This window comes from Fistularia commersonii, chromosome 1 (assembly GCF_037954325.1).
Source record: "Fistularia commersonii isolate RoL2024-O1a breed Wild chromosome 1, RoL_Fcom_v1.0, whole genome shotgun sequence".
NCBI lineage: Eukaryota > Metazoa > Chordata > Actinopteri > Syngnathiformes > Fistulariidae > Fistularia > Fistularia commersonii.
In genome coordinates, this window is record NC_141284.1 from 15,571,325 (window position 1) to 15,599,279 (window position 27,955).

The 27,955-nt window shown below is 46.8% G+C and overlaps 3 protein-coding genes, 1 long non-coding RNA gene and 1 other non-coding gene across 6 annotated transcripts; 2 read left to right on the forward strand and 3 right to left on the reverse strand.

Moving 5' to 3' along the window:
- Positions 1-376: 376 nt before the first annotated feature.
- Positions 377-3,021, forward strand: timm9 (translocase of inner mitochondrial membrane 9 homolog). The gene is made up of 4 exons (XM_086150836.1): positions 377-485; positions 992-1,042; positions 1,113-1,208; positions 1,303-3,021. The coding sequence occupies exons 2-4, from the start codon at positions 1,004-1,006 to the stop codon at positions 1,435-1,437; spliced, it is 270 nt and encodes an 89-aa protein (XP_086006962.1). The 5' UTR covers positions 377-485; positions 992-1,003; the 3' UTR covers positions 1,438-3,021.
- On the reverse strand, positions 1,925-13,081 carry arid4a (AT-rich interactive domain 4A). 2 transcript variants are annotated; one of them, XM_086150823.1, is made up of 23 exons: positions 12,829-13,081; positions 12,264-12,329; positions 12,090-12,180; positions 11,915-11,994; positions 11,461-11,558; positions 11,235-11,367; positions 11,029-11,108; positions 10,859-10,935; positions 10,532-10,713; positions 9,077-9,149; positions 8,895-8,989; positions 8,672-8,769; positions 8,207-8,450; positions 7,540-7,853; positions 7,067-7,228; positions 6,905-6,986; positions 6,389-6,581; positions 5,667-5,732; positions 4,280-5,593; positions 4,124-4,204; positions 3,857-4,012; positions 3,529-3,675; positions 1,925-3,450 (listed from the first exon to the last, which is right to left on the reverse strand). In XM_086150823.1, exons 1-23 carry the CDS (start codon positions 12,946-12,948, stop codon positions 3,347-3,349), a joined length of 4,056 nt encoding a protein of 1,351 aa, XP_086006949.1. In that variant the 5' UTR covers positions 12,949-13,081; the 3' UTR covers positions 1,925-3,346. The 2 variants fall into 2 exon arrangements, with proteins under 2 accessions (XP_086006949.1, XP_086006940.1); XM_086150814.1 differs by having other exon boundaries at positions 4,100-4,204; positions 12,829-13,080.
- A 4,446-nt stretch (positions 13,082-17,527) lies between these two features.
- Positions 17,528-22,037, forward strand: LOC147237552 (uncharacterized). Its single transcript, XR_015106491.1, has 2 exons — positions 17,528-17,801; positions 18,323-22,037. It is a non-coding gene; the product is annotated as an uncharacterized LOC147237552 (long non-coding RNA).
- On the reverse strand, positions 18,476-27,031 carry psma3 (proteasome 20S subunit alpha 3). The gene is made up of 11 exons (XM_086150793.1): positions 26,915-27,031; positions 26,211-26,293; positions 25,934-26,057; positions 25,639-25,740; positions 25,498-25,571; positions 23,826-23,898; positions 23,359-23,424; positions 23,241-23,287; positions 22,026-22,093; positions 20,452-20,516; positions 18,476-18,602 (listed from the first exon to the last, which is right to left on the reverse strand). Exons 1-11 carry the CDS (start codon positions 26,933-26,935, stop codon positions 18,558-18,560), a joined length of 768 nt encoding a protein of 255 aa, XP_086006919.1. The 5' UTR covers positions 26,936-27,031; the 3' UTR covers positions 18,476-18,557.
- LOC147237554 (small nucleolar RNA SNORD53/SNORD92) lies at positions 23,714-23,796 on the reverse strand. Its single transcript, XR_015107136.1, has one exon. It is a non-coding gene; the product is annotated as a small nucleolar RNA SNORD53/SNORD92 (small nucleolar RNA).
- Positions 27,032-27,955: the final 924 nt, after the last annotated feature.

Here is a 27,955-nt window from a genome sequence, read left to right on the forward strand (position 1 = left end):
ACAGTCTCTCAGGAAAAAAAATGGGATGTCTTAACGAAATAAAAATACGTCTCTGTCGAAGATATTATAATTGTGTGTAGATAAAACAATTGCATTTGAATATATATAATATACATTAAAAGGAGCACCAAATAAGAGGAACTCAGTGTTTAACTTGTAGCTACACGGACCTTTTTACGGTTAACTCTGTTTCTCGTTTTTTTTCCCCCAGAAGAAGCACTTTCGTCACATGTTTTCTATTTTCCCGTTTCTGTTTCAATCCTTCCAACGACTCAAGCGACACTAAGGCGTCCAGTACCCAAATATTAATCAAAATATATATTTAATACCGATGCTTTTTGTTGTTTGTTGTAAATCAACTCGAATCTGCGCTTCCGGTTCTGTCGTTCGTTTCAGACCGAGAGGAAGAAAGTCTGTGCGTCAAACAGCACAGTCGTGATAAACAAGCTCCTCGGAAAAGTTCGGTTGGACAGCGGCCGATTCAGGTTTGGTTTGCGTGTGTATTTGTTTGTGGGACAAAATTTGTTTAAAAGGGGAAAAAAAATCCTACGGAATGAAGGCGCCGGGCTAATTGAAGACAAGTTGTTAGCTTAGCGTGGAAGCAGAGGGCACAGACAAATCTTCCGTTTCATTTTAGATTTTTTTTTCCCGAAGAGTCATTCAATCGGGTTTTAATTTCATATATATATATGAATATATACATATTATCGGATATAATTTCGATTCCGATGCCCCTTTAACTGGTGATGTTAATTCCGAACACGCCGGTAGAAGGTCACCGTTATTTCAAACGTAATTTCCTTAAAAGAATAAAGCTCAATAGTCAAACCTTCCCAAATACGTCGACAGTCACGCTTTCTGGGGGCCTTTTCGGTATATTTGTCTTGTTTTTCTGGTTAATTTGGGGTTTCTTTTATTTGTTTTATTTTCAACCAAATGTCTTAAACGGAAGTGTCTCACCTTCTAGTGATGTTTCCTGTCTTCCCCACAGGTGAGCGTCGTCATGGCGGTCCAGGTGTCCGAATCTGACCAGATTAAACAGGTTTGTTTAGGCTATCTCACTTCTGATTATTTCTTATTTTTGAAATCTAAGCTGATTATATGTACCTCAGTTTAAGGAGTTCCTGGGAACCTACAACAAGGTGACAGAGAACTGCTTCATGGACTGTGTCAAGGACTTCACCGTCAGGGATGTCAAGCCCGAGGAGGTACCGGCTCACTCCATGATTCATCAGCTTAGTTTCGTGAGAAGTGCTCTTCTGTGATGAATTAAATAAACCAATATCCACGTTCTGCCTCCAGTCCAGCTGTTCCGAGTTCTGCCTCCAGAAGTACCTTAAGATGACCCAAAGAATTTCCATGAGGTTCCAGGAGTACCATATTCAGCAGAATGAGGCTCTGGCAGCCAAGGCGGGGCTGCTTGGACAGCCGCGCTGATCCGGACTGGCCCCTGTTCCGGGTACGAGAAAGGACTCAGAACTGCAGCTCATGGTTCAGAAACCATGCCTCCATTTCCTTCAGCGTCTGGAAGAGCCTGACCCAAAGCAGTTGTGGGACCTGGGCCTCCTGGTCAAAGTATGTAATTGACTTAAGACTTATGTGTTTTTTTTTCTTTTGTTTTGTTTTCTGTCAGTTTATTAAACTTTGTCCAGTGAGTGGGCTTGTTTTTTCTACAGAGAGAAGTAAATATTACTAGTATGTCCTTGTCTGTCTGATCCGGTGAGGGTTGAATTGTGGGTTAAATTTCAAAAACTTTGACAGGAAGTTTATTTTTGAATGAAAAAGGTGTCCTCGGAGTTCCATGTTTCACATCGGGCTGTTTTCCATCAGTTCTCAAACTGAGTTTCTTTTAGAATGAGGTATTTTTCCATCTTTTCCCGATCATGAGCTCACTTCCAATCCAGCTGGAGGGAAACACACTGGCTGAATATTTAAAAACTTTATTAAAAACAGAGAGCTCTGCTTTATTCAGGAGGAAGTGTGCACGGATCTATTTACACTCGTCGCTCTCTAGCGTCGCCTAGCAAAACACCACATAGAAAAAAAAAAAACAAGATTTCTTAATACAACAGTACAAACAATTTCTCTTAAAAAATATTATAAATCATTCTTTACAGGCTGTAAAATGTAGCTCAAATACATGGAGGGGATTTTTTCTTTACTCCCATTTTATTTACAAAACAAACGAGGAGCTGAAAGTGGCCAGCTTCCCACCCAGAGGGAGACGACAGGAAGTGGAGCAGCGTAAACATATGGAAGATCAGCTGGACCAGAAAAACAAGCAGATGGGTTGTCAAGTGCTTTTGACTAAACTCAAAAATGTTTTACTTTATAATTTAACAGGTTGAAATCTGAGCTGTGAATGATTTGTTGTGTTTTCACTCCAAGTTGATGTAATTAAGACTTACACTATCCAGGAAAAAAGAAAAATGACAGGAAACAACAGGTATTAAAAAACTTAACGCTAACTTTGAAAAAACAAAATGACAAGTATTCACTTGAAGTTACAACAAGGAGTAGGAAAAGCTTTTTAAGTTATCTGTAGTGAACAGATGTATTGCTTTTCCACCAACAAAAACTAATTTCAATCAAAATTAAGAAAATGAGCTTTTTATTTTCAAATTCAATCACAGCTCTTGAACGTTGATCGTTTCCATTGAGTCCAGTTCAGAAAATTAACTTTCGATTTGAAGCCTGTCCGGTACCGTTTTTGGATCCTCAAAATTCCCGGAGACAGAAAATATTAAATTCAGAGAATAAAAGGAGAATTTGTTGAAATCCTATCAACAAATTGGAGAACAGATCACTTTTAAACTTACTGCTCCAATTTTTCTGTCAGTTTATCTTCCATATGGATCTTAAAACATGTTAAAAAAAAAAAAAAAAATCCATCAACTGAAGTTTCTCCATCTGAATTATTTGTACACAAAAACAATGTTCATCTACAAACTCCTTTCCTCAAACTTTTGTTTTTTTTTTTTTAACTTTGTACCAAAATAAAAGCTCTGATTCCATATAAAAGACATTTTTTTCACTTTTTCTTAAAAAGTTTGACTGAATACCAAAGAAAATACTTTGCATATTAATGAGCTGCTGTGGGAACCTGCGTCCTCTGCTGAGTCACACGACCTGTCACCTTTTAGGAGGGGTGGGGGGGCGGGCTCTGTCAACTGAACAGATGCAACTTCATCTCCTCGAACAGGAAGTCAGTTCCAAAGTTAGAGGCAGGGCTTTGATCAGGTGACCGTGCTGCTGATGCTCCTCTCCAATTTGTTTAGAGGTGGTGGCGTTGGAGGGGCAGAGTCTGATGGGGAGGGGTGGGGGCAATTAGAAGAGGGGCGTGTCATCACCTGCACTCCACCGCCACCGAGTTCTGAGCCGGGGACGCTGAGGATGGACTCATGCCGGTGTCTGAGGAGCCTGATGACGTGGACGCTGTTGTGTTTGACACTGAGAAAAACACACACATACTTCAGAGATAGACAACATAAAAATGGCTGCATCTGACTAACAGGCCTGTGCTCGTACCTTCCCTCTCCTTCTTCTTCAGTCTCTTCCGGCGCCTGTCGATGGACGCCACCTCGGACTTCAGGCTCATGTAATATTTCCTGATTTCCTGTAGTTTCTCCTGCAGGAAGGAGATCTTCTCGGAACTCGACATGCTGTCCAGCTCGTCTGAGGAGGTGGAGAATCAAATCAGCTGATGGGATGACATCATCGATACAACCTGACATTTATTAAGCAAACTGACAGAGGAAGAACATTCTTACTGTCAAAGTCAATTTGAGTGAATTGTTAATGAATGAGGATGTATTCAGAATTTAGGAAAAAGGCTGATGGGCCGGTCAATTGTTACCGAGCTGGAAGGTCCATTTGTACGTTCTCTGCGGCGACGGGAAACCCTGCTTGTCTTTGCCATGCGTTGGCGGCGGCGGCGACAGACCCGAACAACGTGGCTTGGACTTGGATAAAGACGAGAGGCGGGACTGATCTTCACTATCGCTGCTGTGACCTGATGGGGTGGAGCCACATGGCATCATCAGATTCAAGTTCCCATTGTATTAATTAAAATCAGTGACATCATGTATGACATCATCACCTGCGCCATTCTTCTCCGCCTTACCCGGCGTGTTGGGTCGTTTCTGGTTGCGCTTTTGTTTCTTAGCCAAAGGGCTGGAATTACAGTCAGTCACTCTCTTCTGACCTGCAGGGTCAAAGGTCAGGGTTACTCAGGACAATACCAAACAGTCGACCATGCAGCGGTGGTCATGTAACTGACCTCTGGTCTCCTGCAGAGACAGCAGTGAGATGGCGGGTGACGTGCTGTCGTCAAACGTCGGACTGGAGTCAGCATCTCCCTCCGGCTCACCACTCTCTGCACCTCGCTCCTCCTCACCAGCCCCGGCCGGGAGAGGCTCCTCCAGGCAGGCGGGGGCTGGGACCAGGGGTCGAACCTGCAAAGGCGGGGCATGTTGCTCCCTCACCAGCAGCAGAAGGCGGTCCGATGAGGTGACCGGTTTCTCCTTGTCATCGGGGTCGTCCAGGTCGACCTCGTGACAGACCAGCGCCTCTGGACCCATCTGGGGCTCTTCACTGGGGGCGGGGCCTGGGTGTGGCTCCTCCTTCGCCTCGCCCCGTGTCGTCTCCGCCGTCATTAGCCCGGCATCACTTCTTCGCTCCAGCTCCCCACGGCGAAGGGGGGACGGGATGCTTCCATGTGAGGGTACAGTGGCCATCTTAGGCGGTGTGGTTTGGGGAGAGGCGGCGTCGGAGCGAAGCTTCTTGTCCGGCGATTTCTGCTCGGGCGCTTTGCGTTTGGAGGCGGCTGCGCTCCTGTCCTCAGACTCCACCTCCTCCTCAGACGCAGAGTCCGTGTCAGAGTCAGCAGGAGGGGACTTGGCAGGCGGGGACTTCGAAGGTGGGTTCTCAGGGGGCAGGCGCTGCGTGGGTAGGCAGTGGAGGACGACCATGGGCTCGTCTTGCCTTTTCAGGATGCTGAGGGCGGCTGTGTGGGAAGGGCTGGCAGTGGGTGTGGGGCTCGAGATGCAGATAGGGATTCTGGGAGGAGTTTCGGAGCCTGACTCTCTGAGGTTGGCCCTCCGACCTTTGACCCTGATAGGAGACAGCGGCATGGTCTTGCTTTCTTCATCTTCAGTAGTGTTCAATGGAGGGGACGTCAGCCGCGGCGGTGTCCTGTTGGGGGGAGTGTTGACAACCACTTCCTGAGCTGCTTCCTGTGCGGTGACCTGCTTGTCGTGAAGCGGCGGTGTTTTTGGAGCCGTCAACATGGCAGCTTCCACTACAGGCTCTTCCTCCTTCTCCGCCTCCCTCTGCTCTGACTGGCTGAGCCCTTGGTCCTGAGGTAAGCTGGTAGGTGCAGCCGGTGGATGACAGGTTGCTGCCACGGAAACAGTATTGTTGGCAGTGGGCATGATGACATCAGCAACCTCTGTTGGATCTTTCTTCTCTTCCTCTTCCTCCTTTACTTGCTTCTCCTCAGCTACTGCCGCCTCGTTCCTCCCTCGCCATGGCGACAGCTTCTTGTCTGGTGGGTCTTCTGTTTCGCTGTCATCTGACAAGTTCCCAGAATCCTCTATGGAGAGGGTGGGTTCAGTCAGTCACACACAGCGGACGGACAAATAGGAGAGGAGTGCGGTGTCACTCACCGTTTGACGCTCGATCTGAGTCGTACATCCCCGATGTCCTTCTGGTCCTCCGGGTTCGAGGTGTGTCTGCAGGGGTTAGAAGTTGAAGGTCACACAGTGCACAATCACGTCAAGTCTATCACCTGACTAGCTTCATGTTACAACTTGCGTGAAGGGTGTCAATGAAAGAGTGGGGAACACGGTGGTCTCGACAGCAGCTGACCGATTCATGATGGAACGGTTTGTTCTCCGTCAGTGCTTCTTAAAACTGACGTTCCTCAGGTTCCCCATCAGCTGTCTCGTTCTCATCTGGTGACAATCAGAGAACTCGATAGAACCAGCGCTGAGCCCCTTGCTTAATTTTGCAGCCGTGTTCGTCTGCTTGAAGCAGAACCTGATTCCGAGTGGAGCCGACTAGTATGTGAGTCTGATTGGTTCTAAGTTCAGGGGAACGTGAAGAACGAGCGAAGCCTGGTTCCCGACTTGCAAGACCTCAACGACCTGTTCAAAAACTGGATTGATGCAAAACCTCCGTGAAGGTTCTGGGCGTGAACGTTGTCATAGAGCTCAGATTATTGTTCCTCAGCAGGTCACGCCTCGGAGTCAGACCCGGGAGGGTCCTGTGTTGTTGAGCTACCATTAAGCTTTGAGGCTATTAAAGTGAGCCAACTCGTTTGGTTGAATCATCAGTCTTCAAACAAACAACGTAGATACCGGTTCTGGTCTGCCTCTGCATCCCTTACTGTCTCCGTTGGCCACGTTGGATGGCGCCTCCGTGCGACCGGTCTTGCCATTCGACCGTCCCTCACTGTTTTGCGGCTTGGAAACGCTGCGTCCGGGGGCACTGGTGGGGGGGGTTCTGATCTGGGGACGCCCACGTTTAGCACCGGTGGGCTTTGTCATGGGAATCTTCTCCTCCTCGGGGTCATCTTTGTTCTGTAGAGGAGACAGAGGGCGAAGGAATTGAGGACTCAAACCAGAGTAACTTTTCCTTTTCACACAGCCAGTATCTATTTTGTTGCTAAGGTTACATCAATCGGGTCAAAGGTCATGGCTTTCACCTGTCTGCAGAATGTCTGGAATGGTTGCCGGGTGATTCAAACTCAAACAGATAGATTAGCCTCGCTCCCCCGGTTGAACGGACGGTGAAACTTGTGACAGCCAAGAGGTAGTGGAAGAACGGGACTTCAGTCCAGCATGCAAAACCACTCAGCATCATCGCTCGCAGCCGCCACCAAATCGCATGAAAAACTTCTCACCTTCCCCTTCTTCCTCAGCCTCTTCTTTACCCCTTTCTCTGCAGGCCAGATGATGCGGTCAGCCTTTACCCATTCGTCATACCTGCCGAGCGGACCCGGGCGTCAGCGTTGGACGACAAAAGCACCACCTCCAGAGAGTCAGAGGACGACGACATCACTGACCTGACATTCCAGCCATAGTAGTGGACCAGGTAGAACTGCTCGCCATTGTCGACATCAGTCTTCTTGATGTGTGCTTCATAAATCTTCTGAGTCTTTCCTCTGCCGTACTTGACCCTAACCTTCGTCCCCGTCACTGAGTCGCCGTCCTCCTCACCCTCACTCCTGTCACGTACACACACACACACACACACACACACACACTCTCTGAGCTCAAACAGCATCAGTATTCACACTTTTGCAATACTGGATTTGAAACAGTAATGAGGTCACTGGGGGGCAGGGACACGAGGGAAAACCCTGGTTCTCCAGGACGCCCTATGACATCAGCAGACTCAGACCCTGAGCAGCCAGATCAGTCGACTGAGATGATTCCTGTTTGGACAAGGCCGTGTCACTGCGGTGGAACCAGTAAGTGCGGAGAAGGTTGTCCACAAAAACACTCATCAGCAGTGAAAATCAGGTGTGCTTCTCACCTATCTGCCCTTCTCCTCTCTGTGTCCTCCTCCTCCTCCTCCTCCTCCTCTTCATCCTCTTCATCCTCTTCCTCTTCTTCCTCCTCTTCCTCCTCCTCCTCTTCCTCCTCCTCCTCATCTTCTTCGTCGTCGTCTTCATCCTCATCCTCTTCCTCGTCTGAGCCTCTCTCAGATTCTTCTGGTCTTCTGTTGCTGCGTCTCCTTACCTCTCGGACCTCCTCCGTGCTCTCTCCTACTCCCGCTCTCTTTTCCAGGCGGGAGAGCGTCTCCCTTTCCACCTTCAGCGGTCCAACGGCGCTCCTCCTCCTCCTCCCCTGCAGAAGGAACCACAGCATTCAAGTCGGTCACTGACAGACTGAACCAGATTCTACTGAGAACCAACAACAAACTGAGCCATTACAGCCAAAATAACAAGATTTCTAATGGGTTCTTGGTCCATTTTCACAGGGGAACATCATTTATCTCCTCAGAACACTGAGTTTCTGCTGGGTTCCTTTCAGACTGGTCAGTTCAGAACCAGATCAAACAGCCATTGAAAAATTGGGTGTCTGAAAAACAACAGTGCCAACTTTTCCTGCTCGGCTCGAGCGGAGGCAAAGCCGGATGGCAGACAGCAGGAGACACAAATATTAACAAACTTGTGCTGAGGAGGTGGTCCATGTCTCACCCTCGAGGATGAGTGTCTCTCTTTCACCTCCTCCTTCTCGCTGTCGCTCTCAGACTCCGCTTCCTCGCCTTTGTCGTCAGCGGGCTCCATCTTCAGTGGTAGCTGGGGGGGCGGCGGCAGCGGCGGCTCGGCCCTTGCCACCCTGGGGATGGTGGGAGCGGCAGGAGGGCGGGGGTTGTTGTGATGGATGGTTCTGAAGGTGATGCAAGCGGAGCGACAGTACTCTTCAAATCCATACAAGTACCTGGGGACACAAGGAAAGGGGTAAAAGGTCAGACTGCTTTAAAGTCCCAATCAGGGTATGGAGATTTTTAACTGATCTTTAACTCTGATGTTCAGGAACTGAAATGTCTGAGGGACTTCAGTGGACCAGTCGATCCAGTTTGAAACATCTGATTCTGGAGATGAAAAAAATCTTAGGTGTCACATGACCAGTTTCTATGACAACAGTGTGCCTGTTCTTACTTTTTGTAGGCGGTCTTAACATTGTAGGATGCAGCAGAGTTCAGAACAGGGATCCCGAGGTCCATGTAGACCTGCTTCCACACCGTCCCACTCTCGATCTGAGAAAGACACACACTTTAACTGCACCCAAATGTTTATCGTAAAATGAGCTCATTAGTAACAGCAGCAGTTCGGTCAGAGGAGGATCGGGCCGGGTGGTGAGGGAGTAGAGGTAGGTCGGTACCTTCCGGCAGCCTCCGTGTTGATACACCAGCCTGAAGAGCTTGAACAGGTTCAGGTCCTTGTAGCCTAGAACCGGGGGCTTGTTGATTGGTGTCCCTGCAAGACAGACACATAATCAGAACCACAGGGCATGCGCTTTATGTCACAGAGATGACTTCCACTTCAACAAAGGTGGCATCTGACCTCTGTCCTCCATGAACTTGTAGAGCTGCTGCAGAAAGTGGTCTCTTTCCTCAGGATCGGGCTCCTCATCCGGCTGTTTGGACAGACGGTCATGTTAACAGAGGAAGCAATCAGATTGCAGTCCTTGGGTTTTATTGGATCTTTTAGGATGGGGTCAATGTTCAGATTCCAGGGATGTCCATTCTAATTATGACGGAAGTGGTGTCCATCAATAGACAGATTTACAGGACTATAAAATAAAGCAAAGAATCTAATATCAAACCGTCATGGTAACGACAGCAGGAAACTGGAGGGATGTTTATCGGAGAACTTCACATCGCAAGCTAAGATACAGGATGGTCCTACTATCACATAGCCTGGCTCTGCTCAACAGGAAACAGCACCTTCAGTTCTGAACCTGATCCAGTCAACAGGTTGATTGTGTCCATGTGAACCACTGGTGTCTAGTCAAGTCAGATTTCATTTAAATAGCGCCAAATCACAAGAGTTGTCTCATGACACATTCCCTGTGGAACAGGTCTCGACCACACTCTTTAAACATTCCCCCTTTAGCAAGCAATTGGTGACAGTGGCAAGGAAACACTGCCTTTTACTGTCATAAACGTTGGACAGATCCAAACTCAGTGTGGGCAGCCGTCCGTCTCAACCAGGTCGGGTAGAATGAGAGAGAGTTCCAAAGAAGGATAGAGTGAGAAAGCAAGAGTGTGACAGAGATAGGGGTGGTGTGAGGGTTGGGAGGGTCAGGCACAAAAGGATCTCATGCTAACAGCAGCAGCAGCAGCACAAACAGCTCCACGGTCCTTGTGACATGATACAATAATGGCTTTTAACATCCATGAAAGAAACAATATAACATGTAATGTAATACAAATAATAACCCCCTGGGACCCTGCGAAATGAGAGAGCCCAGGGACTCAGGAGAAGATATGAGGTTACTAGCATGCACTAATGGAAGGACATGCGCGCAGATAGGAAGAGGCGGAGGAATGAGACTAGTGCATCATGGGGCATCCCTCGGCAGAGTATGTCTATGGCAGCATAACTAGAGGCGTGCTTGGCCCTAACTGTAAGCTTCCTGAAAAGGAAGGTTTTAAGCCTATTCTTAAACAAAGAGAGGGTGTCCACCCTCCGGACAGAGATTGGAAGATGGTTGCACAGAAAAGAAGCTTGGTAAGTGTATGAACTTGCTCCTGTTCTGCTTTTAGAGACCCCAGCAACCTAAAGTAGCCCTGTAGCAAGGGAATGTCGAAATCTGTATAGGTGGTAGGGTTCTAAGAGTTCTGAGTTACAATTACACCTGGCCATCACAGGTCTACCATGTTACTGGGTCACATGACAGGGTCTGGACAAACCACAATGTTTTAACAGACCATCTGCTTCCTGACTCCTTTAAAAGAATTGACTTAATCTGACACAGCCTGTACCTCTGTCACACTGAAGAGCATTATCTCTCACCTCGTCCTTCAGCAGCTTCTGCTTCTTCTCATCCTCGTCTTCTTCGTCCTCCCCGCTCTCCTTCTCCTCCTCTTCTTCGTCCTCATCGCTGGATGACGAGTCCAGGATCTGACTCATGTCCATCTTCCATAGCTCTGGGATCTCCCGCCGCCGAGCAAACATCTGGGCCGCCTCAAAGCCAGCTGCAGGAGGAAGAGAGCCAGCAGAGATGAAGACTTTGAACAAGTGTAACATACGGAAGAGGAGACACACTGAGATGAAGAGAGGGAGATGGACAGAAAGACTGAAGACAAGCGAAGATGAGATGACGGAGCCTGAGGTCGTCACCTCCTCTGTTGGCCAGCTCTGACTTGTTGATGTTGACGGCGTTGACAGGGTGGACATGTCTCCTCGCCACCGTGTAACTGACAGACAGACAGACACAAACACACAGGACCATCAGCTCCTGGCCAACTGCCAATCACATCAAAAAATCATCGATGACTGAACAAACTTACAACTTGGAGTCTCTGAAGGAGCGAACCAGACACTGATCCTTCTTCACCACCTGCTCGTCCTGACAGCTGGGAGACACAACCTGGGCACAAACAAACACATTGTCAACATCCCAACATGTTTTCAAAACGTTTTTAAACATTCAGGTGTGTGTGTGTGTGTGTGTGTGTGTGTGTGTGTGTGTGTGTGTGTGTGTGTGCGCGCATACTAGAGCCAGGAACCAGCTGCTGGAATCCCCCTCAGTCTCGATGCTGCAGACCTTCCCCAGCAGCTCGTCATTGAGCCTCCTCCGATCATCCTCTTCATCTTCGCTAGTCGAAGACTCATTTTCCTCATCAGCCCTGAGACACATGGAGAGGAAGTGATGTCACTCAGGTGCTAATTCTAGACCTCGATGGTGGTTGTTTTTCCACCACCAGTTTGAAGGGACTCACACAGCCTGGGAGGAGCGCCGTCCTCCACGGTTGGACTTCTTGCCAATGACCGGCGTCCCAAAGTGTTCGGGGTTGGTAAGTGGGAGCTGGTCCAGTGTCTGGGAGAGAAAACAGAGTGATGATGGGGGGGAGGCAGAGGAAAAGGTGCTCCTAAAGGTCAGGTCAATGTTGTCCACAGTGACTGTAAAGCATCCAGAGGTCACAGCATCCATCTGTGTTACAAGTCCTTCCCACGCCACTGTGTCAAGTACTTCATGCTGTAGGTGGGTCCTTCTGGTCAATTGCTACATCGGCGGGGAGAAACGTCAGTCACATCGGGATGAGGGTTTCCGTCAGGTAGGACGGGAGGAAGGACATCCCACTGTCACACTCCAAGATTCAAACAACCTCACACCGAAACACTTTTCGTTGTTTTTTTCTAATGGTTAGGAGGTGTCTCAGTCATGTGACTCACCTCACTCTCTGCGAAGTGTCTCTCCCCCTTCAGGCACAGAGATGTGCGTCGCAGAGTCTTCTCGTCTCCATCGTCAAACACTGGGGGGGTGGGGGGGTAAGCTCACTTAGACGAAACAGAAACACCACACCCCTCTCCTCGACAACATCCAATTAGGCGGTAGCGTCACACTCACCAACAGTGTAGAGGCTAGCATCCGTCAGCTTACTGATGACAGCCTCACAGGACAGACCCTCGCTGGTCTTCACCTCCACAGTGGAGCCCACCTGCAGGGCAGCCAGATACCAGGACCTTCAGTCACTGTCACACTCGAGCCCACTCCCTCAACTCAACGGCACTGTGATCTTACCCTGAGGGGACCTTTGACCTGGTCATCTTGCACCACCTGGGATGTACTCTCGCCTTTCAGGGTCACCTGAAGACACAGCAGATGTTTAAGGATGAAAATGAGTTGCCTTCGAGCAAAAGACCTTGGGCTGCTTCAATTTTGGGAGTTAAAAGATCAAAATAAGTGTCATCCTCCCTTGAGTTTAACAGCTATGGAGCCCCCAGACTGTCTCATGTGTGCAAAGGGAAGGAAACACCTGTCCAAGTGTGTCTGCTCCTCCCCCAGGTACCCTTACTGACCCCTTTACAAATAAACTCCTTTTGACTGAGTCTCTCCTGACTGAGAAACGCCATGCTAATTTTAAATATTGATTCTAGGGGCTTCGGTTCCCTGAGGTGTTCCGGCAGGGGTGGAACAGTGTCCTCAAATATTCACCCTCAACTGGAGTCCAGGGGACTGACCTCAGGGCCTGTTCGCTGATAGGATAGTGGCAATGCGATGACAGGAAACATGTTTCCTGTCATATTTTGTTCAACATTGTTCGAATTGTGTTGCCTTGGAAAGGAAACGGACTGGGCCGTCTTACCTTGACCTTCACCATGCGCTTCACTGTCTTGATCTTTGCCTCACAGAAGGCTCCTCTGTACTTTGCACTGACATCTGTCCCCACAGTCAGGTAGGCAGGCTCATCTGCTGCCTGCAGCATGCATGCACACACATTTTGTTTTTAAAGAAAACATGACTTGCTGGTGATCAGGCCAACAATTGTCTTTTCAAGGTTATTTAAGTGTTTGTAGTTAAACTGGCTGCTCTACTGTCAATTCCATCATGACGTGCTTTAACAAGAAGCTCAGATTCTTCCTACTCCGGCTGAAAAAGAACAGTAAAAGCTGTGTGTACTCCATTTTCTGCTCAATAAAATGTCAACAGATGGTTAAAAGGTGTGATAAAAGGTGGATTTCAACCCTCAAGAGGTGATGGTGACAACGGGTGACCACATCTCTTAGTGTCTGTTGGGACATGTGACTGAAGGTGCAACTTCAAGCAGGTGGATCCTAAGGAACATCTCACACTCTAACCTGCAACCCCTTCAGGAGGGAGACAACAGTGGACACACAATTCATCCACAACATCACAACACATCTCCTAATATCAAGGAGTTGAGGTCTGACAATGGCACCTCTGGATGTATCCAGTGACATCACAATGACTCGGTGATTTTACAGAGTCCATGTGAAGTCAGAGCTCAGGTGAAATGAAGACACATCTCTGGCTTACCATGTTTTGTGCTACCTCAAATTTTACGATGCCGATCGGGTTATCAGAGACATGAGATATATTAACTTTTAATGATATGAAGATCTAGAATTGATCTTAAGCAGGAAGTGAACAAGTGAGGCGTTTAAGTTACCAGACCGTAAACTAGCACCGCTGTCATTTAGCACTCTGACCCAGAGTAAGTCCGCTTGGAAGGTTGAACATTTGGGCCGGGACCGGATGACGTTTCTAGAATAAAGACGAGGTGATGCTCAGTTCTCAGTTCTGTGGTGTTTCGAATGACTCAATGTAATTAATGAAGACCAGTCCAATAGCCCGACTGATCGGGTTTTCTTTTATTCCAGGTTGTACTCAGAGTCTGGAAAGTAAACTAAAGATTGGACCTTTTTTGCCTCATCACCGCACAACAGACCCTCCTGTAGGAATGTCAACTTGGTTGGTTTTCACAAAGAACAAGAGGGACTGATGAGAACCTGGGAGTCTGAATATGGGAGGCGTGGCACATTCGGCGAAAGCACAACGAAACGCAGGTTACTTGAAACAGTGCGTATCGGTCAGGATCAGCTGAAACTGTGGACGTTGGAGCTGCAGGGGGACTTTACCCACGGTAACACCTTATCGTACCTGGTTATAGATCACTGATCAATAACAAGTCTGGAGAACCGCTGTTCTCTAGGGGTTCAACCAGCATGTTTTGTCAAACACCAGACATTTACGTTTCATTCAAGTTGCGTCAGGATTTCAGCACCTCTCATGACAAGCAGTATGTGTCCGTGGAAACAAGACTATTGGTCTACCAAATGAGACAATATTTTTGTCTTTCATTCCTATTTAGACAAATGTCCATCAAACATTCTCGGGTCCACTTCCTCCTAAATCAGCAGCAGCTTCTCCACACCAGATGCGTCTTAAAGAAGTTCAATGTGCAAAATACTGAGCAGAACAGCAGTGATCATGCAGTGGAGTTTGAAATGTCTGTCATGTCACACACACGGCACAAAAATCTAAAGGTTCAAGTGACCAGCTACAAGACTTCTGACTTCAGGTTTTGTACACTAGCACCAAAGCAGCATCAGCCTGCTACATCCCAGGCGCTTCTGCTGCTCCCCGAGCAAATAACTGTTAGAGACACGGCGGCAGCAGCAAGAGGAAATAATCAGTTTTGATCTGTAAGGAACCTGGTCTAACTGGCCCTGGACCGGCTACAGATCAGATCCTAACTTACTCTCTAAAAAGGATAAAGAAACTCTATTTAAACACCTGGTCAAGAAGAGAAATCATCCAAAGGACAGACATGCAGTCATGGCACCTTGCCCTTCCCTGCTATGAAGATACTGATATTTATCCTGGCTTCTTTTCAGCTGAGCTGGACTTCAGGTCTTTGGGGTCAAGTCAAACTCTGAGAATTAAACATTACTGAGGGAATAAATAATAAAGAGCAGGACAATAACACTGTGGAAATCCCGCAGACTATTATTGTGGGGTTTGCTTTCAAAATTGGTCCAACGTTCTGTTGTTATACATAATGTCACTGAAGATGATCCAATGACCTATGAGGACAGATCATGTGACTAGAGATGTTACTGTGGACGAAGCTTGTAAACGTGATTGTTTTTTACCAAATCTGTGCAAAACATTACTTTTTTTTATCATGGCTGTGCAGGCTAAAAACAGCCTTCAACTGACCTCCACATGCCAGAGAACAACGTTACCATGGTTATAACTTTACAAATCTGATCTGTGTTTCTCTTACAGAATCAATGACTGGTCAGTTGTCTGCTGTGTGGAAGGAGTTATAGAGAGACAAATGGGAAATCACAGCTCAGTGTTTAGGAGGCAGAGGTAATACACCTGAGACAGCAGGTGGGTTTAACCTTTAACCTGCGGAAAGGCGTTACTACGTTTGATGAACCACGCTGCCCCCAATACACATACACACACCCCATACTCTTACGCTTGCCCTGATTTAGGATGACAAGCATAAAAGGTGCAATACCACATTGATGTAAACATCTTCACTCACAAGAACGTGTGTGTGAGAGAGAGAAAGAAAGAGAGAGAGAGCTCCAGCTTCAGCCCCAAGCCTGGAATGTACAGTCGGCATGAGACAAAGTCGACAGAGGCGGGCCTTCGGACCAGGAGCCCAGTCTGAGGCCGTCAAATGTCCAGTTCCAGCTTCAGCCGGTGAGGCGGGTACAACTCACCTTCATCCTTCCGGTGTTTGAGGGAGTCCAGCCCGGGAGACGCGGGATCGCTGTAAGACACACACACAGGACAAAAACGAGTTACTTAGAGGACAAACTGTCCCGGGGTTGGAAATTAAAGCTAAGCTAACAAACTAGCCACTGACTTGTGTGTGTCGGCGCAGCCACCCACCCCTCCTCCTACTCCTCCTCCTCCCTGCCCGGACTGGAGCAAATATGTGGCAGCTCACCTTTACTTCACTACTAAAGGCTTTACCAGACGGGAGCGGCCGCCTTCAGCGGGCTGAAGGTGAACCGTCGGCGGGACGGCGATGGAGGCAGCCCGGCTGCGGGAGAGGTAGAGCGGTGGCTTAGTCGCTACTTTCCTTCCCGCTTCCCCCCGAGCTCCTCTGAGTCACGTCGCCATCACAGCTCGCCATGTCAGCTCGGCTAACTCGGCTAACTTTGACTCCCCACCCCGAAAGCAGCCGCCAGCTAACAGCTGCTGGGAAGGCGACGAAGCCCCGGCCGTCGTCAAACCGAACCAGGAATATGCGTGCGGGCCGCGGGGAGGCGAGCCCGGACTCAGTACCCGGTCCCGAGCTAAATTTAGCTAGTTGGCTAACTAGCGACTCCACTAGCTAGTTTGTGAATCATATGGCGGTTTAAACCGTCCGATTACATCCGCACGATCCTGGCCGCCGTCGGCAGGAGCTCGGCTGGGCAGGAAGGGGCAAGTTTCCGCCAAAGGCGGTGAGAATCGGTGACGATCGGCGGAACAGAAAGTCCGGAGGATTTATTTATTTAATAAGCGGCGGCTCCACAAAGGCGCAGGAGCTTCACATTTCTTCACTGCGAAAACAAGCCGACAGCCGCTGCCATTCAATTCACAGCTTCCCCGCTATGACCGGGGCCGACGGAATACCCGCCGCCCACCGGTCTGCCGACCGCGTCCCGAACGAGCCCGAGGATTTTGACTGGAAGGAGTTCGGTTCGGGACAGAATTCGAGAAATTTTCTACTTACATACACGGACGCGGTCGCTTCCCCTCTTGCTCGGGCTGCGAAGCGATACACGAACAACAAGCTGTTGAGCACCGAGCTCTGTTTGCCGGCCTCCGATTGGCTGCAGTGACGGCTGTGGTTACGATGGGCAAATGCGATTGGTTAGCGATTCCTCGATTTTAATTGGATATACGTGTTCCGGTTTCGCGACTGGCTTATGCGAACGCGGCGCCATGAGGGGAAATGACGACATCTGCTGGATTGACGTCCAATAGCGAGCCATTTCTGGAGAATAAACTGCGAAAGGAAATCTCAATTGGACCTGCGCGGCTTGCTCATGGCAGCGGAGCGCAGCGATTGGCTAAGCGGGCTTCCTTGTCTGGCCCGACGCTCCGCCCCGATACGTGCTGTCCTGCAACATGAAGACCCGCTCACTGGACTCCATTTAAAAACTCTCTCATCTGCTGCCCCTCTGTCTGTCAACCGACAAGTAGCGGTCAATCGGCACCGGCCGCGGGGCAGTCGCTCTCCTGCAAGCACGACACCCCATGCTACCGAGGGACCCGCGAGTTACGCCTAATGTGACGTAATAACGCGCCTCGCTCTGCAGAACCCTGACACACGGAGAGTCAAAATGTGCACCATATTTTGATTTTTTAGTTCAAATACCCGCCGCTGGTGGTGACATCCACGCCGAATTCCCGAGCTTATTCTGAACAAGAACAGCAGCGGTAATTTTATCGACTTCGGACTCCGGAGTCGCATGTGATCCGTAGTGATCTTAAAGGGACTCATTTCTAAACCAAGTTTAGTGATGCGGCTTTTTTTTTTTTTAAGTCGACGACAACGTCGGTTTTCGCCTCCAAAACTACCGGGCTGAGCCAGAAGCCGATCGATGTGATGGCTGTGTCGGGGCACGGTCCGGTAAATGTGACGGAAATCGCTCGATCATCCGTGGGTTGAGGCAAAAACAGCCGTCGTGTGTGAAGAGTCGGCGCTTTTTACGTAACAGGAAGACCGTGGCGACGAGGCCATATAAGTCTGTCCTGCGCTCCAATCTCTCCACGACGATCGGTTCCGACGAGCTCCAACAGGTGAGTCCAGTTCGGATAACTTGAACGCCGTCCCAATCTGCACATTTGGATCCAGGTCATTCCTTCGGTTTCAGCTATTCTCTGGTCCAGTAACTTTCCCGGACGTCTGCCAAGCGCGTTGTTGATGTTTTGAAAGATACCAAACTAATCGCAGCTTTTGCAACCAGAAAATGTCTTTGTTTTTCCTTTAACGTGTCAGAAGATGTTTTACTTTGCTCCAAAAGAGATACCTACTTATATCTGCACAAAAATATATTTTAATTAGAGTTTAGGTTTCACTGATTGAGCCAAATATATGGTGAAAACAAAGCTGGTGTTTAATAGTTCCTAAAATTGTCATGGGCATTGTTCAATTTTCACTGTTAAGTCACAGATATTTTGATGCCACCCACCCCAAAGGGGAGGCGGCATTGTTGTCCCTATCCGGCCGAAAGACTTTCGTGCGAATTGGTCATGATATCTGCACGTCTTTCGCATCATTTTGTTCAAAGTTGTTCTCATCTCATCTCTCATCATTTCAGATTAAATCGCAAGATGGGACAGCAATGGCATCACAACCTGATGTTGGGGTGACACCAAGCTCAGCTGATGCAGCTTTGAGGTTGTTATTCGGTTTAAACTTTGATCAAGATGTGATAATCAATAGCTCTTTCCCAACAGGAGACAAATAAAACTTTCTTGAAGATTTTTATTTTCAAAGCAAAGAGACAATTGAACTATAAAACATAAAAAAGGGCAGAGGGGGGGAGACGAAGGTCACATGTTGTCCTCATCTGAGTCGTCCTCCTCCTCCAGAGAGTCCTGCAACACACAACCCTGTCAGTCAACAGCCTATCCCACCGCCCCTCTCCCACAGTCACACCTGGAAACTTTTGACGGGACCTGAACAGAACCCTCCAGCTTTGGAAGGCTTTTCAAACAATGACACTCTGCCACCTGTTCTGTAATAGCAATGCAACTTATTCCCTTCAACTGGAACAACGTGATACAAAGACCTGACAATCAGACTCAGTGGAACTTGGTTCAAGATCAAGGAACTTCATCCTCCAGACTAAATCCTTCAGATCGTCCTTTTTCCCCCCAGTTACTGAATCCTGATAAGACTGAGGTTCCAAGAGTTCTCTCGGTTCTAGGTTGTGTGTGTTCTGGGTTTCTGATTCTTGTCTGTTTTCCCCCTCTGTTTTAGTGTGAGTGTTCCAGTAAGTGTTTGTTCCTGGGGATTCCTTTTTTTCCAGTGTTTGTGTGTTTCTGGTACTCCCTTGATTACTTGTGTGTTCTGTCTACTCCAGTGCATGGGTCTGTGTTTCATGGGTTCTCATTTTTTGCCTGTGCAGGCCATCGGGACCTCAGTCTGAGCAGGACATCCTGATGTGTTCTAGTGTCTAAGAACTGCTGGCTTAGCATGAATTCTCTTTTCTGTACACACTTCAGACTGAACCCACAGGAGAAGCACTACTGTCACAGAATGAACGTTCCCTATAAACACCTGACAGGGGACAGTGCAGAGCTGTCTTCATTCAAACGCCCCATCAGGTCAGATCCCTTCCCAGTTCTGCAGGAAGACGCACCTTTTACTTTCCAGACATTTGATTTCTATCAGATTTCCCTTGAGATATTTTCTGCAGTGACAGGAAGATTCTGACTGCATGGACACCCTGAATGACCACTTCCTATTGAAGACACCCTCTGGCAGATCAGAGTACACTACATGCTGGCACTTGTACTTCAAAAAGTGTCCTATCACAGAAGAGCAGCTCCTGTTATGGAGACACAGTGAAGACAAGGAAGAACCATAACTTGATTAAAAAAAAAAAAAGTTGTAAAAGAATTTCAGAAACTTTTAAATTTCAGAAACTTTCAGAACCTTCCGCAGGGTTCCCAATGAAAGTTTCTGCAATAGAGGAAACATCCAGGGGGTGACTGAGTGGAAACATCTGATGGCAAGGGTGAGCAGTCACACTGGTTCCAAAATGATAAGGCAGCACTAACTCTACCACTGGTTCAAACAGTTTTTGCCAAAAGAAGATGGAACCGACAAAGTGTCTCCTCGATTCAACTATCCACTACAGCTTTCCTCTAATCTGGACAAACATGGTTCAGTGAGTCTATGCTTCTTCTGGATCTGTCCATCCCCAGTACTAATGGCTCTGGTGTGTGGACGGATCTTTCTCGGAGTTCTTATACCATCTGAACATCATCTAAACTCCGGTTGACAAGCGTGCTGTTGATCACAGAACCACCGCCTAGTGTTTCTTCCTCAAGGATAATGTCCCACCTCAGATACTCGAACAGTCACATGACCTAAATCTAACAAGCTTTGAACAGAAACAAAGTATCCAAGAACATGGCATGTGAGATTCCCTCTTTGCTCTCATCAAGAACCCAATTTTGATCAATCATGTTGGTTCTGTTTGTGAAACATTCCGGGGCTGATACTAAAATCCAGGATCCATCTGGACTCTTTTGTTCCATATGGTTTAAACCATCTGTCCCGCAAAGACTGATCAGGTTATCAATTCCAATGGGTCACAGTCTTATTTGCAATCATGGCGTCTTCGCTCACCCAAGCACTAACTTCCTGTCCTCTCTTCAACCTCAATACTAGAGCGGTTAGAAGGTACCCAGGCATGTGTGTGTCTGTGTGCATTACCTTGGCATATTTTTCTGCCTCCTCTCTCACGTCTTTTGGGACCAGTTCATGTCGTCCATTTGTAACTTGAAAGAGACAGAAAGAAACGTCAGCCTTGACTATTGTAACCACAGCATCATGCATCACTGAGCTCAGGGGTCAGTCAAACACCCAAAAGGAAGAGACACAGGGTTCCAGTCCAGTGAGTGAAATGTTCCTTTAACTCTTAATGTTTGGGATGTTGATAAAAGTAACACAGGTGCAGACAGAATCATTAGCACCCCTTTTGAAGGTCTTTTTTTTTTTTTTTAATTATCTCCTCGGGCAGTTAAGAGCAAGACTTTGATTTAAAAATACTTTCTGATACCCTAGGTTTAGTTTGGATGCTTACATCATTGCATTTCACACAAACATGATTATTTCACAAAAACTACCAACTGCCTCAGGCTCTCTTAAAATCTTCAAATATCCTCCTTTCTTCACAAATACTTCAACCTCGACACCATTCCCAGTTCCAGGCGCACTGAGGCGTCCCAACAACATGATACACCCACCACCTCGTTTCACCGTGGGGAAGGTGTTATCTGGGTTGCACGCCTCCCTCTTCTGTCTCCAAACATAAGCAGTGTCTTTCATGGCCAAAGAGTCTCATCTGGCCAAAGGCTTCCAGTAAAGATAATCTCTCAAGTTTTTCTTTAGCGGATTTCCATCTGGCTTGATGGCTTCTCTTGGGCAGAAGTGGAGTTGCTCTTGGTCTGCAACCTCACAGTCCATTCTTGTGCAGGGTTCTAGTGACTGTCTTCTTTTAGACTACATTCCTGACTTGGCCGAATTGTTCACAGGAGTCCCGGCTGTTCTGGGGTGTTTAGACATGTCTCTTGCTAATTTCCTTTCCAGAGACTGTAATCGCTTGCTTCCTAACTAACTGTCTGGGTTGTCCTGTGCTGTGTGTCTCTCTTAGGGTTTGATACTTGGAAAAATTGTGATCATTTGTATATCCATCTCCTGCTTCGTGTACATTAACAATTCAATTGTTTTGACTTCATTTTTGTTTCTGGCACAATGCTTTCAAGTGACAGCTCAAACCCATGCCAAAGTCTTTATACTTAACCTTAGCAAGTGCAGATTGGGTGATGACCCTCGATTTTAACTTGACAAGCTTTGAGAGTTTCCAAATAAAACACATCAATCTATAGCAGTAGTTTGTGCCATGGCTCAACAAAAAAGTCAGTTCTTCAGGGGGATAGTATTATTGAGCCTGTTAAGTTCTGTTCCCTCTGTAATAATTTGGTTATAAGAGTACAAATAGAGAAAAAGGGCATTTCTAAAGAAACCAGTAGGTTTAGAAATACCACATTAAAAGCCCTAGGGAAAATGTGTCAAACGTTCAATTTCATTGGGGAGCTAATACTTTTGTCTTGAAATGTAGATAACACGGACGAACACCATCATGTGATGGAATGGTATTATCCGATAAGCTGATAATCAGCTGTTTATCAATCAATAAGTCTGTTCCTGGCTGAGGATGAAACAGGATATTAATCTTTGATATCGTCAGCTGATGGATTACTTTCTGGATGAAAGAGCAGACCCACCTTCTCCAACCCAGCTGAGCTCCAGCTCGAAGGCCTTGTCCTTCACCTCATCATGCACAATGTAGATTCTGCAACAGAGTTAAAATGGGACCCATCAGCTTGACCCAGGACATTATGTGACACACTGAAGAAGACTAATCAGATACCAGTGAGGGTGTCAAGAGGGTAAAAGGGCAACCTGGTTCAGCAGCTTCACAAACCAAAAATATTTCGCTTCAAGACCTAAAAGTTTGGACTGGCGACATAAGAATCCTCATCCAACTCAAGTTTGGCCACATCCAAAAAAAAAAAAAAAAAAAAAATCACTGCATGGGACAAGACCTGAAAAGTTGACCCGTGGAGCTCAAGTAACACTTCAGTTCAGGAAGGGGGAAAAAAAGGCCTGTATGTTTCCCACAACAGGTAACTGCCAACATTATCAGGTTAAATAAAGAACACAATAGCTCGGGCTCAAAGATTCATAAAAACGCCACAGTGTGTAAAAAGCAAACTGGACAGAATTAAGTTGAATGGTTCCGACCCACTGTCCACTCTGCTGCAATGGAGATGGGAAGCAGACAGATGTGTCTGAAGCGGTCTCAAGGCTAAGCCACATGCTGGTGCTAAGCAGCTGGAGTAGAGCCAAGAACTGACCCCACAGTAGACCAGTAACTCATGAGTTGTAAAGAGAGAAAGGAAAGTCCCAGGCCTTAACCTTCCAGGACACAATTGCAGCTCAAAGTGAAGTTATTTCAATCAAATAAAACACCCGAGTTCATGCCAATCACTTAATGGAAGATCACCCCCCCACACACACACGAGTTTTGTCAAGACAGCATATGACATCAGGTCACTGAGCAAAACCTTTTCTCAGCATCATCATCCTCCCTGAAAACCTCCCCTTCATCTTCCATGTTTGTATCTGGGCTCTGATGCACAAACACACCATTCTGTGTGTGTGCTACAAATGGACACAATTCCCACTTGCTGATTGAGTTTGTGTCTAAACTAAGGGTGATCCAGAGGTGTCTGCATGTTGGCCATGTATCATCAGTGCTGTGAGGTCACATGACCTTTAGCGTTGTTATCCACACTGTGTGTAACCTGACCCGACAGCAGGTGTCAAAGCTGAGGCTCAGCTCATTCCGTTGAGTATGTTCCTGTGGCTATATCTAAACATGTTGGACCTGGTGACTGTTGGTCTTCTTCCTCAATTGTTACTTCGGTTTAACTCACATTTTGGCGACTTCTTTGACCAGCTCCCGGCACGTCATCTCTTTCATCTGATGGACAAGCACAGCGTGTTAGTGCTCTCTGGACACACACAAAAACACTTACGTTCACACACGCTCACCTGGAGTTTTTCAATCTCTGTCTTGGCAGCCTGTTTTGCTTTTCCAATGGCACAGCCCCAGTAACCCTGAAAAAACAGTTACTGTGATAGTTAATCTGTGAATTGATGGAAACAGATTTCCTCCAATAATCAGTAAATCTGGCCTTTGACAGGTGTAAACATTGTTTACATCATGCAACTGAGCAGCCTCTCATACGAATGATTGAAGCCCCAGTCCCATTGCTCTTTTGACTCTGGAGCAGTGATGGGAAGGAAGGGGTCTTAAAAACACTTTCTCCTATTTAATTTTTTTTTTTGTTTTGTGTCAAAGGTCAGAGTGGTCCTAGGGGACAGTGGGAATGGGAATGACAAGGGATTAGTCAGACAGCCAAGAGAATTTGTGACATCACATGACATCAGCTTATCAAGCGAAACCTTTTCTCAGCATCATCATCCTCCCTGGAGTCGGAGCGGGGAGTGTAACTCACATAGGAGATGCCTGAGGGGTCGACCATGTAGAGCTGAGGCCCATCGTCTTTGTCGTAGGAACCCAGGATGAAGCTGCAGGGACAAACATATGGATTCAACCATTTCAAGCCTTCAGGAGAACCTGTTCGTCTCAGGGTTCTAACTGGAGTTAAAGCATTCAATCATCGACAACCAGCAGTGAATGTCAAAGACACTGGCATCTGCTCCCATTTAGACTGGAGTTAATCCTGGGCGCAAGTGTACAGTGCAGTGTACAGTGTGAAAGTAATTTTATCCAGATTTTGTTGCTACAACCCCCCCCCCCAAAAATGGATATTCATTTTCCCCTTAAAATTCTACAAATAACAATATGAAAAACATCTGAGAAGTTTCCAAGTTAAAGAAAGGGAAAAGGAAATCATAAAGAATCACATGTACACAAGTATTCATACTTTCCCTCTGACAAGTCTCACAGTTCCTGAAAAACATGCGCACAGCTCGTTGCCACCACGCCTCCTTATTGGGGTGGTGTTAGCTAGGTGGTGCTCGGTTTCAGACAATCATGACGGCCAGCAGTTATGCTAAAGAGTTCAATTTTTGTCTCCGACCAGAGAATTTTGTTTCTCATGGTCTGAGGGTGTCCTTCAGGTGGCTTTTGGAAAACTGCAAGGTGCTATGTGCCTTTGTCTGAGGAGTGGCTTCTGTCTCCCCCCTCTACCATATAGACCCAACCAGTGGTTTGCTGCAGGGATGGCTGTCCTTCAGGAAGGTTCTCCTCTCTCTACTGAAGAACACTGTTGCTCTGACAGAGTGATCATCAGGTTCTAGGTCACCTCCCTGACTAAGGTCCTTCTCTCACCTTCACTCTTAGATGATCAGCCAGCTCGAAAAAGGGCTCTAAGGGTTCCAAAACTCATGGAGGCCACTGTGGTCATTGGGACCTTCAAATCAGCAGAAGTTTTTCTGTACCCTTCCCCATATTTGTGCCAAAAGACAATCCTGTCTTGGACACCTACAGACAGTTCTTTCAACTTCATGCTTGGTTTATGCTCTGACATGTCCTGTCAACTGTAGGACCTTATATAGACAGGTGTTTCCAAATGATATCCAATCAACTGAATTGACCACAGGTGGACTCCAGTTAAGCTGTAGAAACATCTCAAGGTTGATCGACAGAAACAGGATGCACCTGAGCTCAATTTTGAGTTTCATGGCAAAGGCTGAATACTTTAGTATACGTGATTTCGAAGTTTAATTTTTAATACATTTAAAATTATCGCAAAAACATTGCCTCACTGTCATTAGGGTGTATTGTGTGCAGAATTTGTGGGGGAAATGTATTGAAATATTTTTGGAATGAGGTTGTAACATAAAAAGAAGAAAAAAGTGAAGTGCTGTGAATGCTTTCTAGGTGCAATGGAAATGTGACGAAGACTTGGGGTCACGTGATCCACCGCTCAGCGTTAGGTTGTTTGAGTCCTGACAACTGGATGTTTGGGATGCAGGGTGACCACGATGAGCTTGACAAGGCCCTTGACTAACATGGGTTTTCCTCAATAGGTAGAAGGTGACAATTCCTTCCCCGGATTGACTCTACCATCTGTCCCTCCTTTTACTAAAACCTGCTATTGTGAAAAAGTGATACAATTGCGCTTCAGTTTTCTTTCAGAGGAAATAAGGCTGGAAACAGACCTGCAGCCAAAGGGTCGCACAGCACTGTACAGCGTGTAGGCGTGCACGTACATGGCCACTCTGTCTGACAGATGCTGTGACAGGAAACACTGTTAGTCCAATCATTAATCAAACATTTTGACAATCTGCTATCTGTCTCACCTTCAGAGGAATGTCGTGTCCATAGTTTGACCGGAAGTTAGACGCTTCTTCTCGGGCGACTTCAGCTAGCGAGCGTGCATCTGCGAGCAAGCCTGCTACTGCCTGGGGGTGGGGGGTTACCATGGTTACTGACACACATGATAAGAACACCTCTGTCCTTACATCATCAGCAAGACTAGACAACCATGTCACTGTCTGCTGGAGGTGAATCAGCAGAATCTCTGATACACTGATGCATTGTGTGTGTGTGTGTGTGTGTGTGTGTGTGTGTGTGTGTGTGCGTGTGTGTGGTTACCATGCCAACATGTCTGTCTATGTTGAAGATGCGTTTGTTGGAGCCCTCTTCATACAATTTGGACAGGACAAGTTTCTCTACCCCAAACACGATGCCATCTTCACAGCGGATCCCAATGGCCGTGCTGCACATGCGCAACCAGACACAAACAGATTTGCCAAGGGATTACAAAACAACCCAGTGAACCAATTGGTATAAATTTAAAGAAAACAATTCTAGAAAATATAAGAAAACAATTCTATCAGGTCACTCTGTGACCTGGTGGGTTCAGGATCACCTGCTGTTCTCCACCGCCTTCATGGCGTATTCTACCTGAAACACTCGGCCATCAGGAGAGAAAGTGGAGGCGGACAGGTCATACTGTGGGGAACACAAGCATAAGACAAAGAATAAACACGTTAATGGTTAATCAACATCCACTTCCGGTGCCCTGGTTTCACAACTCGCGTCTCTACCTGCGTGATACCGATAAGTTACGACGAACTGCTGTCATTTTTTCAACCCGAACGATGCGGGCAAAATCAAAATATCTAACAGAGTCGATACAATGTGTGTGAATTTACAGGATTATGTCTGTTCCACACACGGTTCCTTGGTAACAAGGTTCTTGAAGGGGGTTTGGAGCGTACTGATGCTAGCGGCTAGCACTGACTGTGCACGATTTTGTAACCGATACTAAACTATCATTACGTGATATGTATTGAGGAGGTTAATACAATAAGTATTCAAGCTTATAAGGAACCAGAGCATGCTCGTAAAATCAGACTTGACGATGAACTATCGCTTACTTTCAATTTCAGTTTAGCCTCGGGGAGCTCACCGGGCCTCGCTGTGACTCAGCAAGCTAACACGCTAACTAGCAAACTACGTGTGGGAGAGAACGAACCGATTCCTGGCACCTGTTGGATCTCTTTAAGTAAAATCGGACAGATAGAAATCCGGGGGACCAGAGTTTGGATATCGGCGCAGAGAAACACTCACCCCGGTCCCAATGGAGCTCATCTTAACACAAAGTGCGGATCCGGCGAAGAACTCTAATACCGCTGGTGCTCCACTTCATCACTCTAGAAATTAGCCAGCTATGTACCGGAACTTCCGGTTTATTCTTTTCACAATAAGTAATGGGATGACGCTTGACGAGGAGGTTAAAAGTTTTTTTTCTTAAACACAATTCCAAACCCTGGAAACAAGAAATGAGAACTACTCTCATTATTAAAATATTCGAGTAAAACTAAGGTCACATTAATGCCCATTTCATTACCAATTACAAGTAATTTCTTCAGTCTGTGGCCAAAACCTGTTGTTTTAAAATAACGTGTATCATTTAAAAAGAAGAGAATTTAAAAATGCAAGAGCAAATGTGGTTAATTAATAACAGTCGATGAAATCAGTCCAACTACGATCGATATCCTGTGCGTTATTTCTGTAAGCTTGACACTTCGCCGATGACGCACACCACAGAAGAAGTCTGTACTGCCCTCTACTCCCACCTGTTGGCACAAATATGACCTGCAGATGGACTTCAGGTACTAAAAACTCAAAAATTTAGAATACAAAGGACACAGAGCAGATGGCATCCTTCAGAGAACCCAGTGACAGCTTCTAAATGAAAGGATAAGACAGATGCACTTCATGATAGACGTCCTGGAAACCAAACTCACACAGATAAGGGAGGAAACATCACTTCTTCCTGGTTTGGTAGTGGAGGGAGTTCTAAGGTTCGGAAGAGAGGGCACAACATTGCAAGGAAAAACAGAGACGGAAATTCTGCTCCCTCCAGAAAAAACTAAACAGGACTCATTCCAACACAATCCTACCACGGAACAGACACGATTTATATATATATATATATATATATATATATATATATATATATATATATACACATTTTATTTATTTATTTTACAAATATAAAATTGGAGAGTGTTTGTGAATGATAGTTTTCAGATCTTGCCACAAGCTGTCAACTGGATTTAGTCCTTGACTTTGACTGGGCTATTCTCACGCAAGAATATGTTTCAT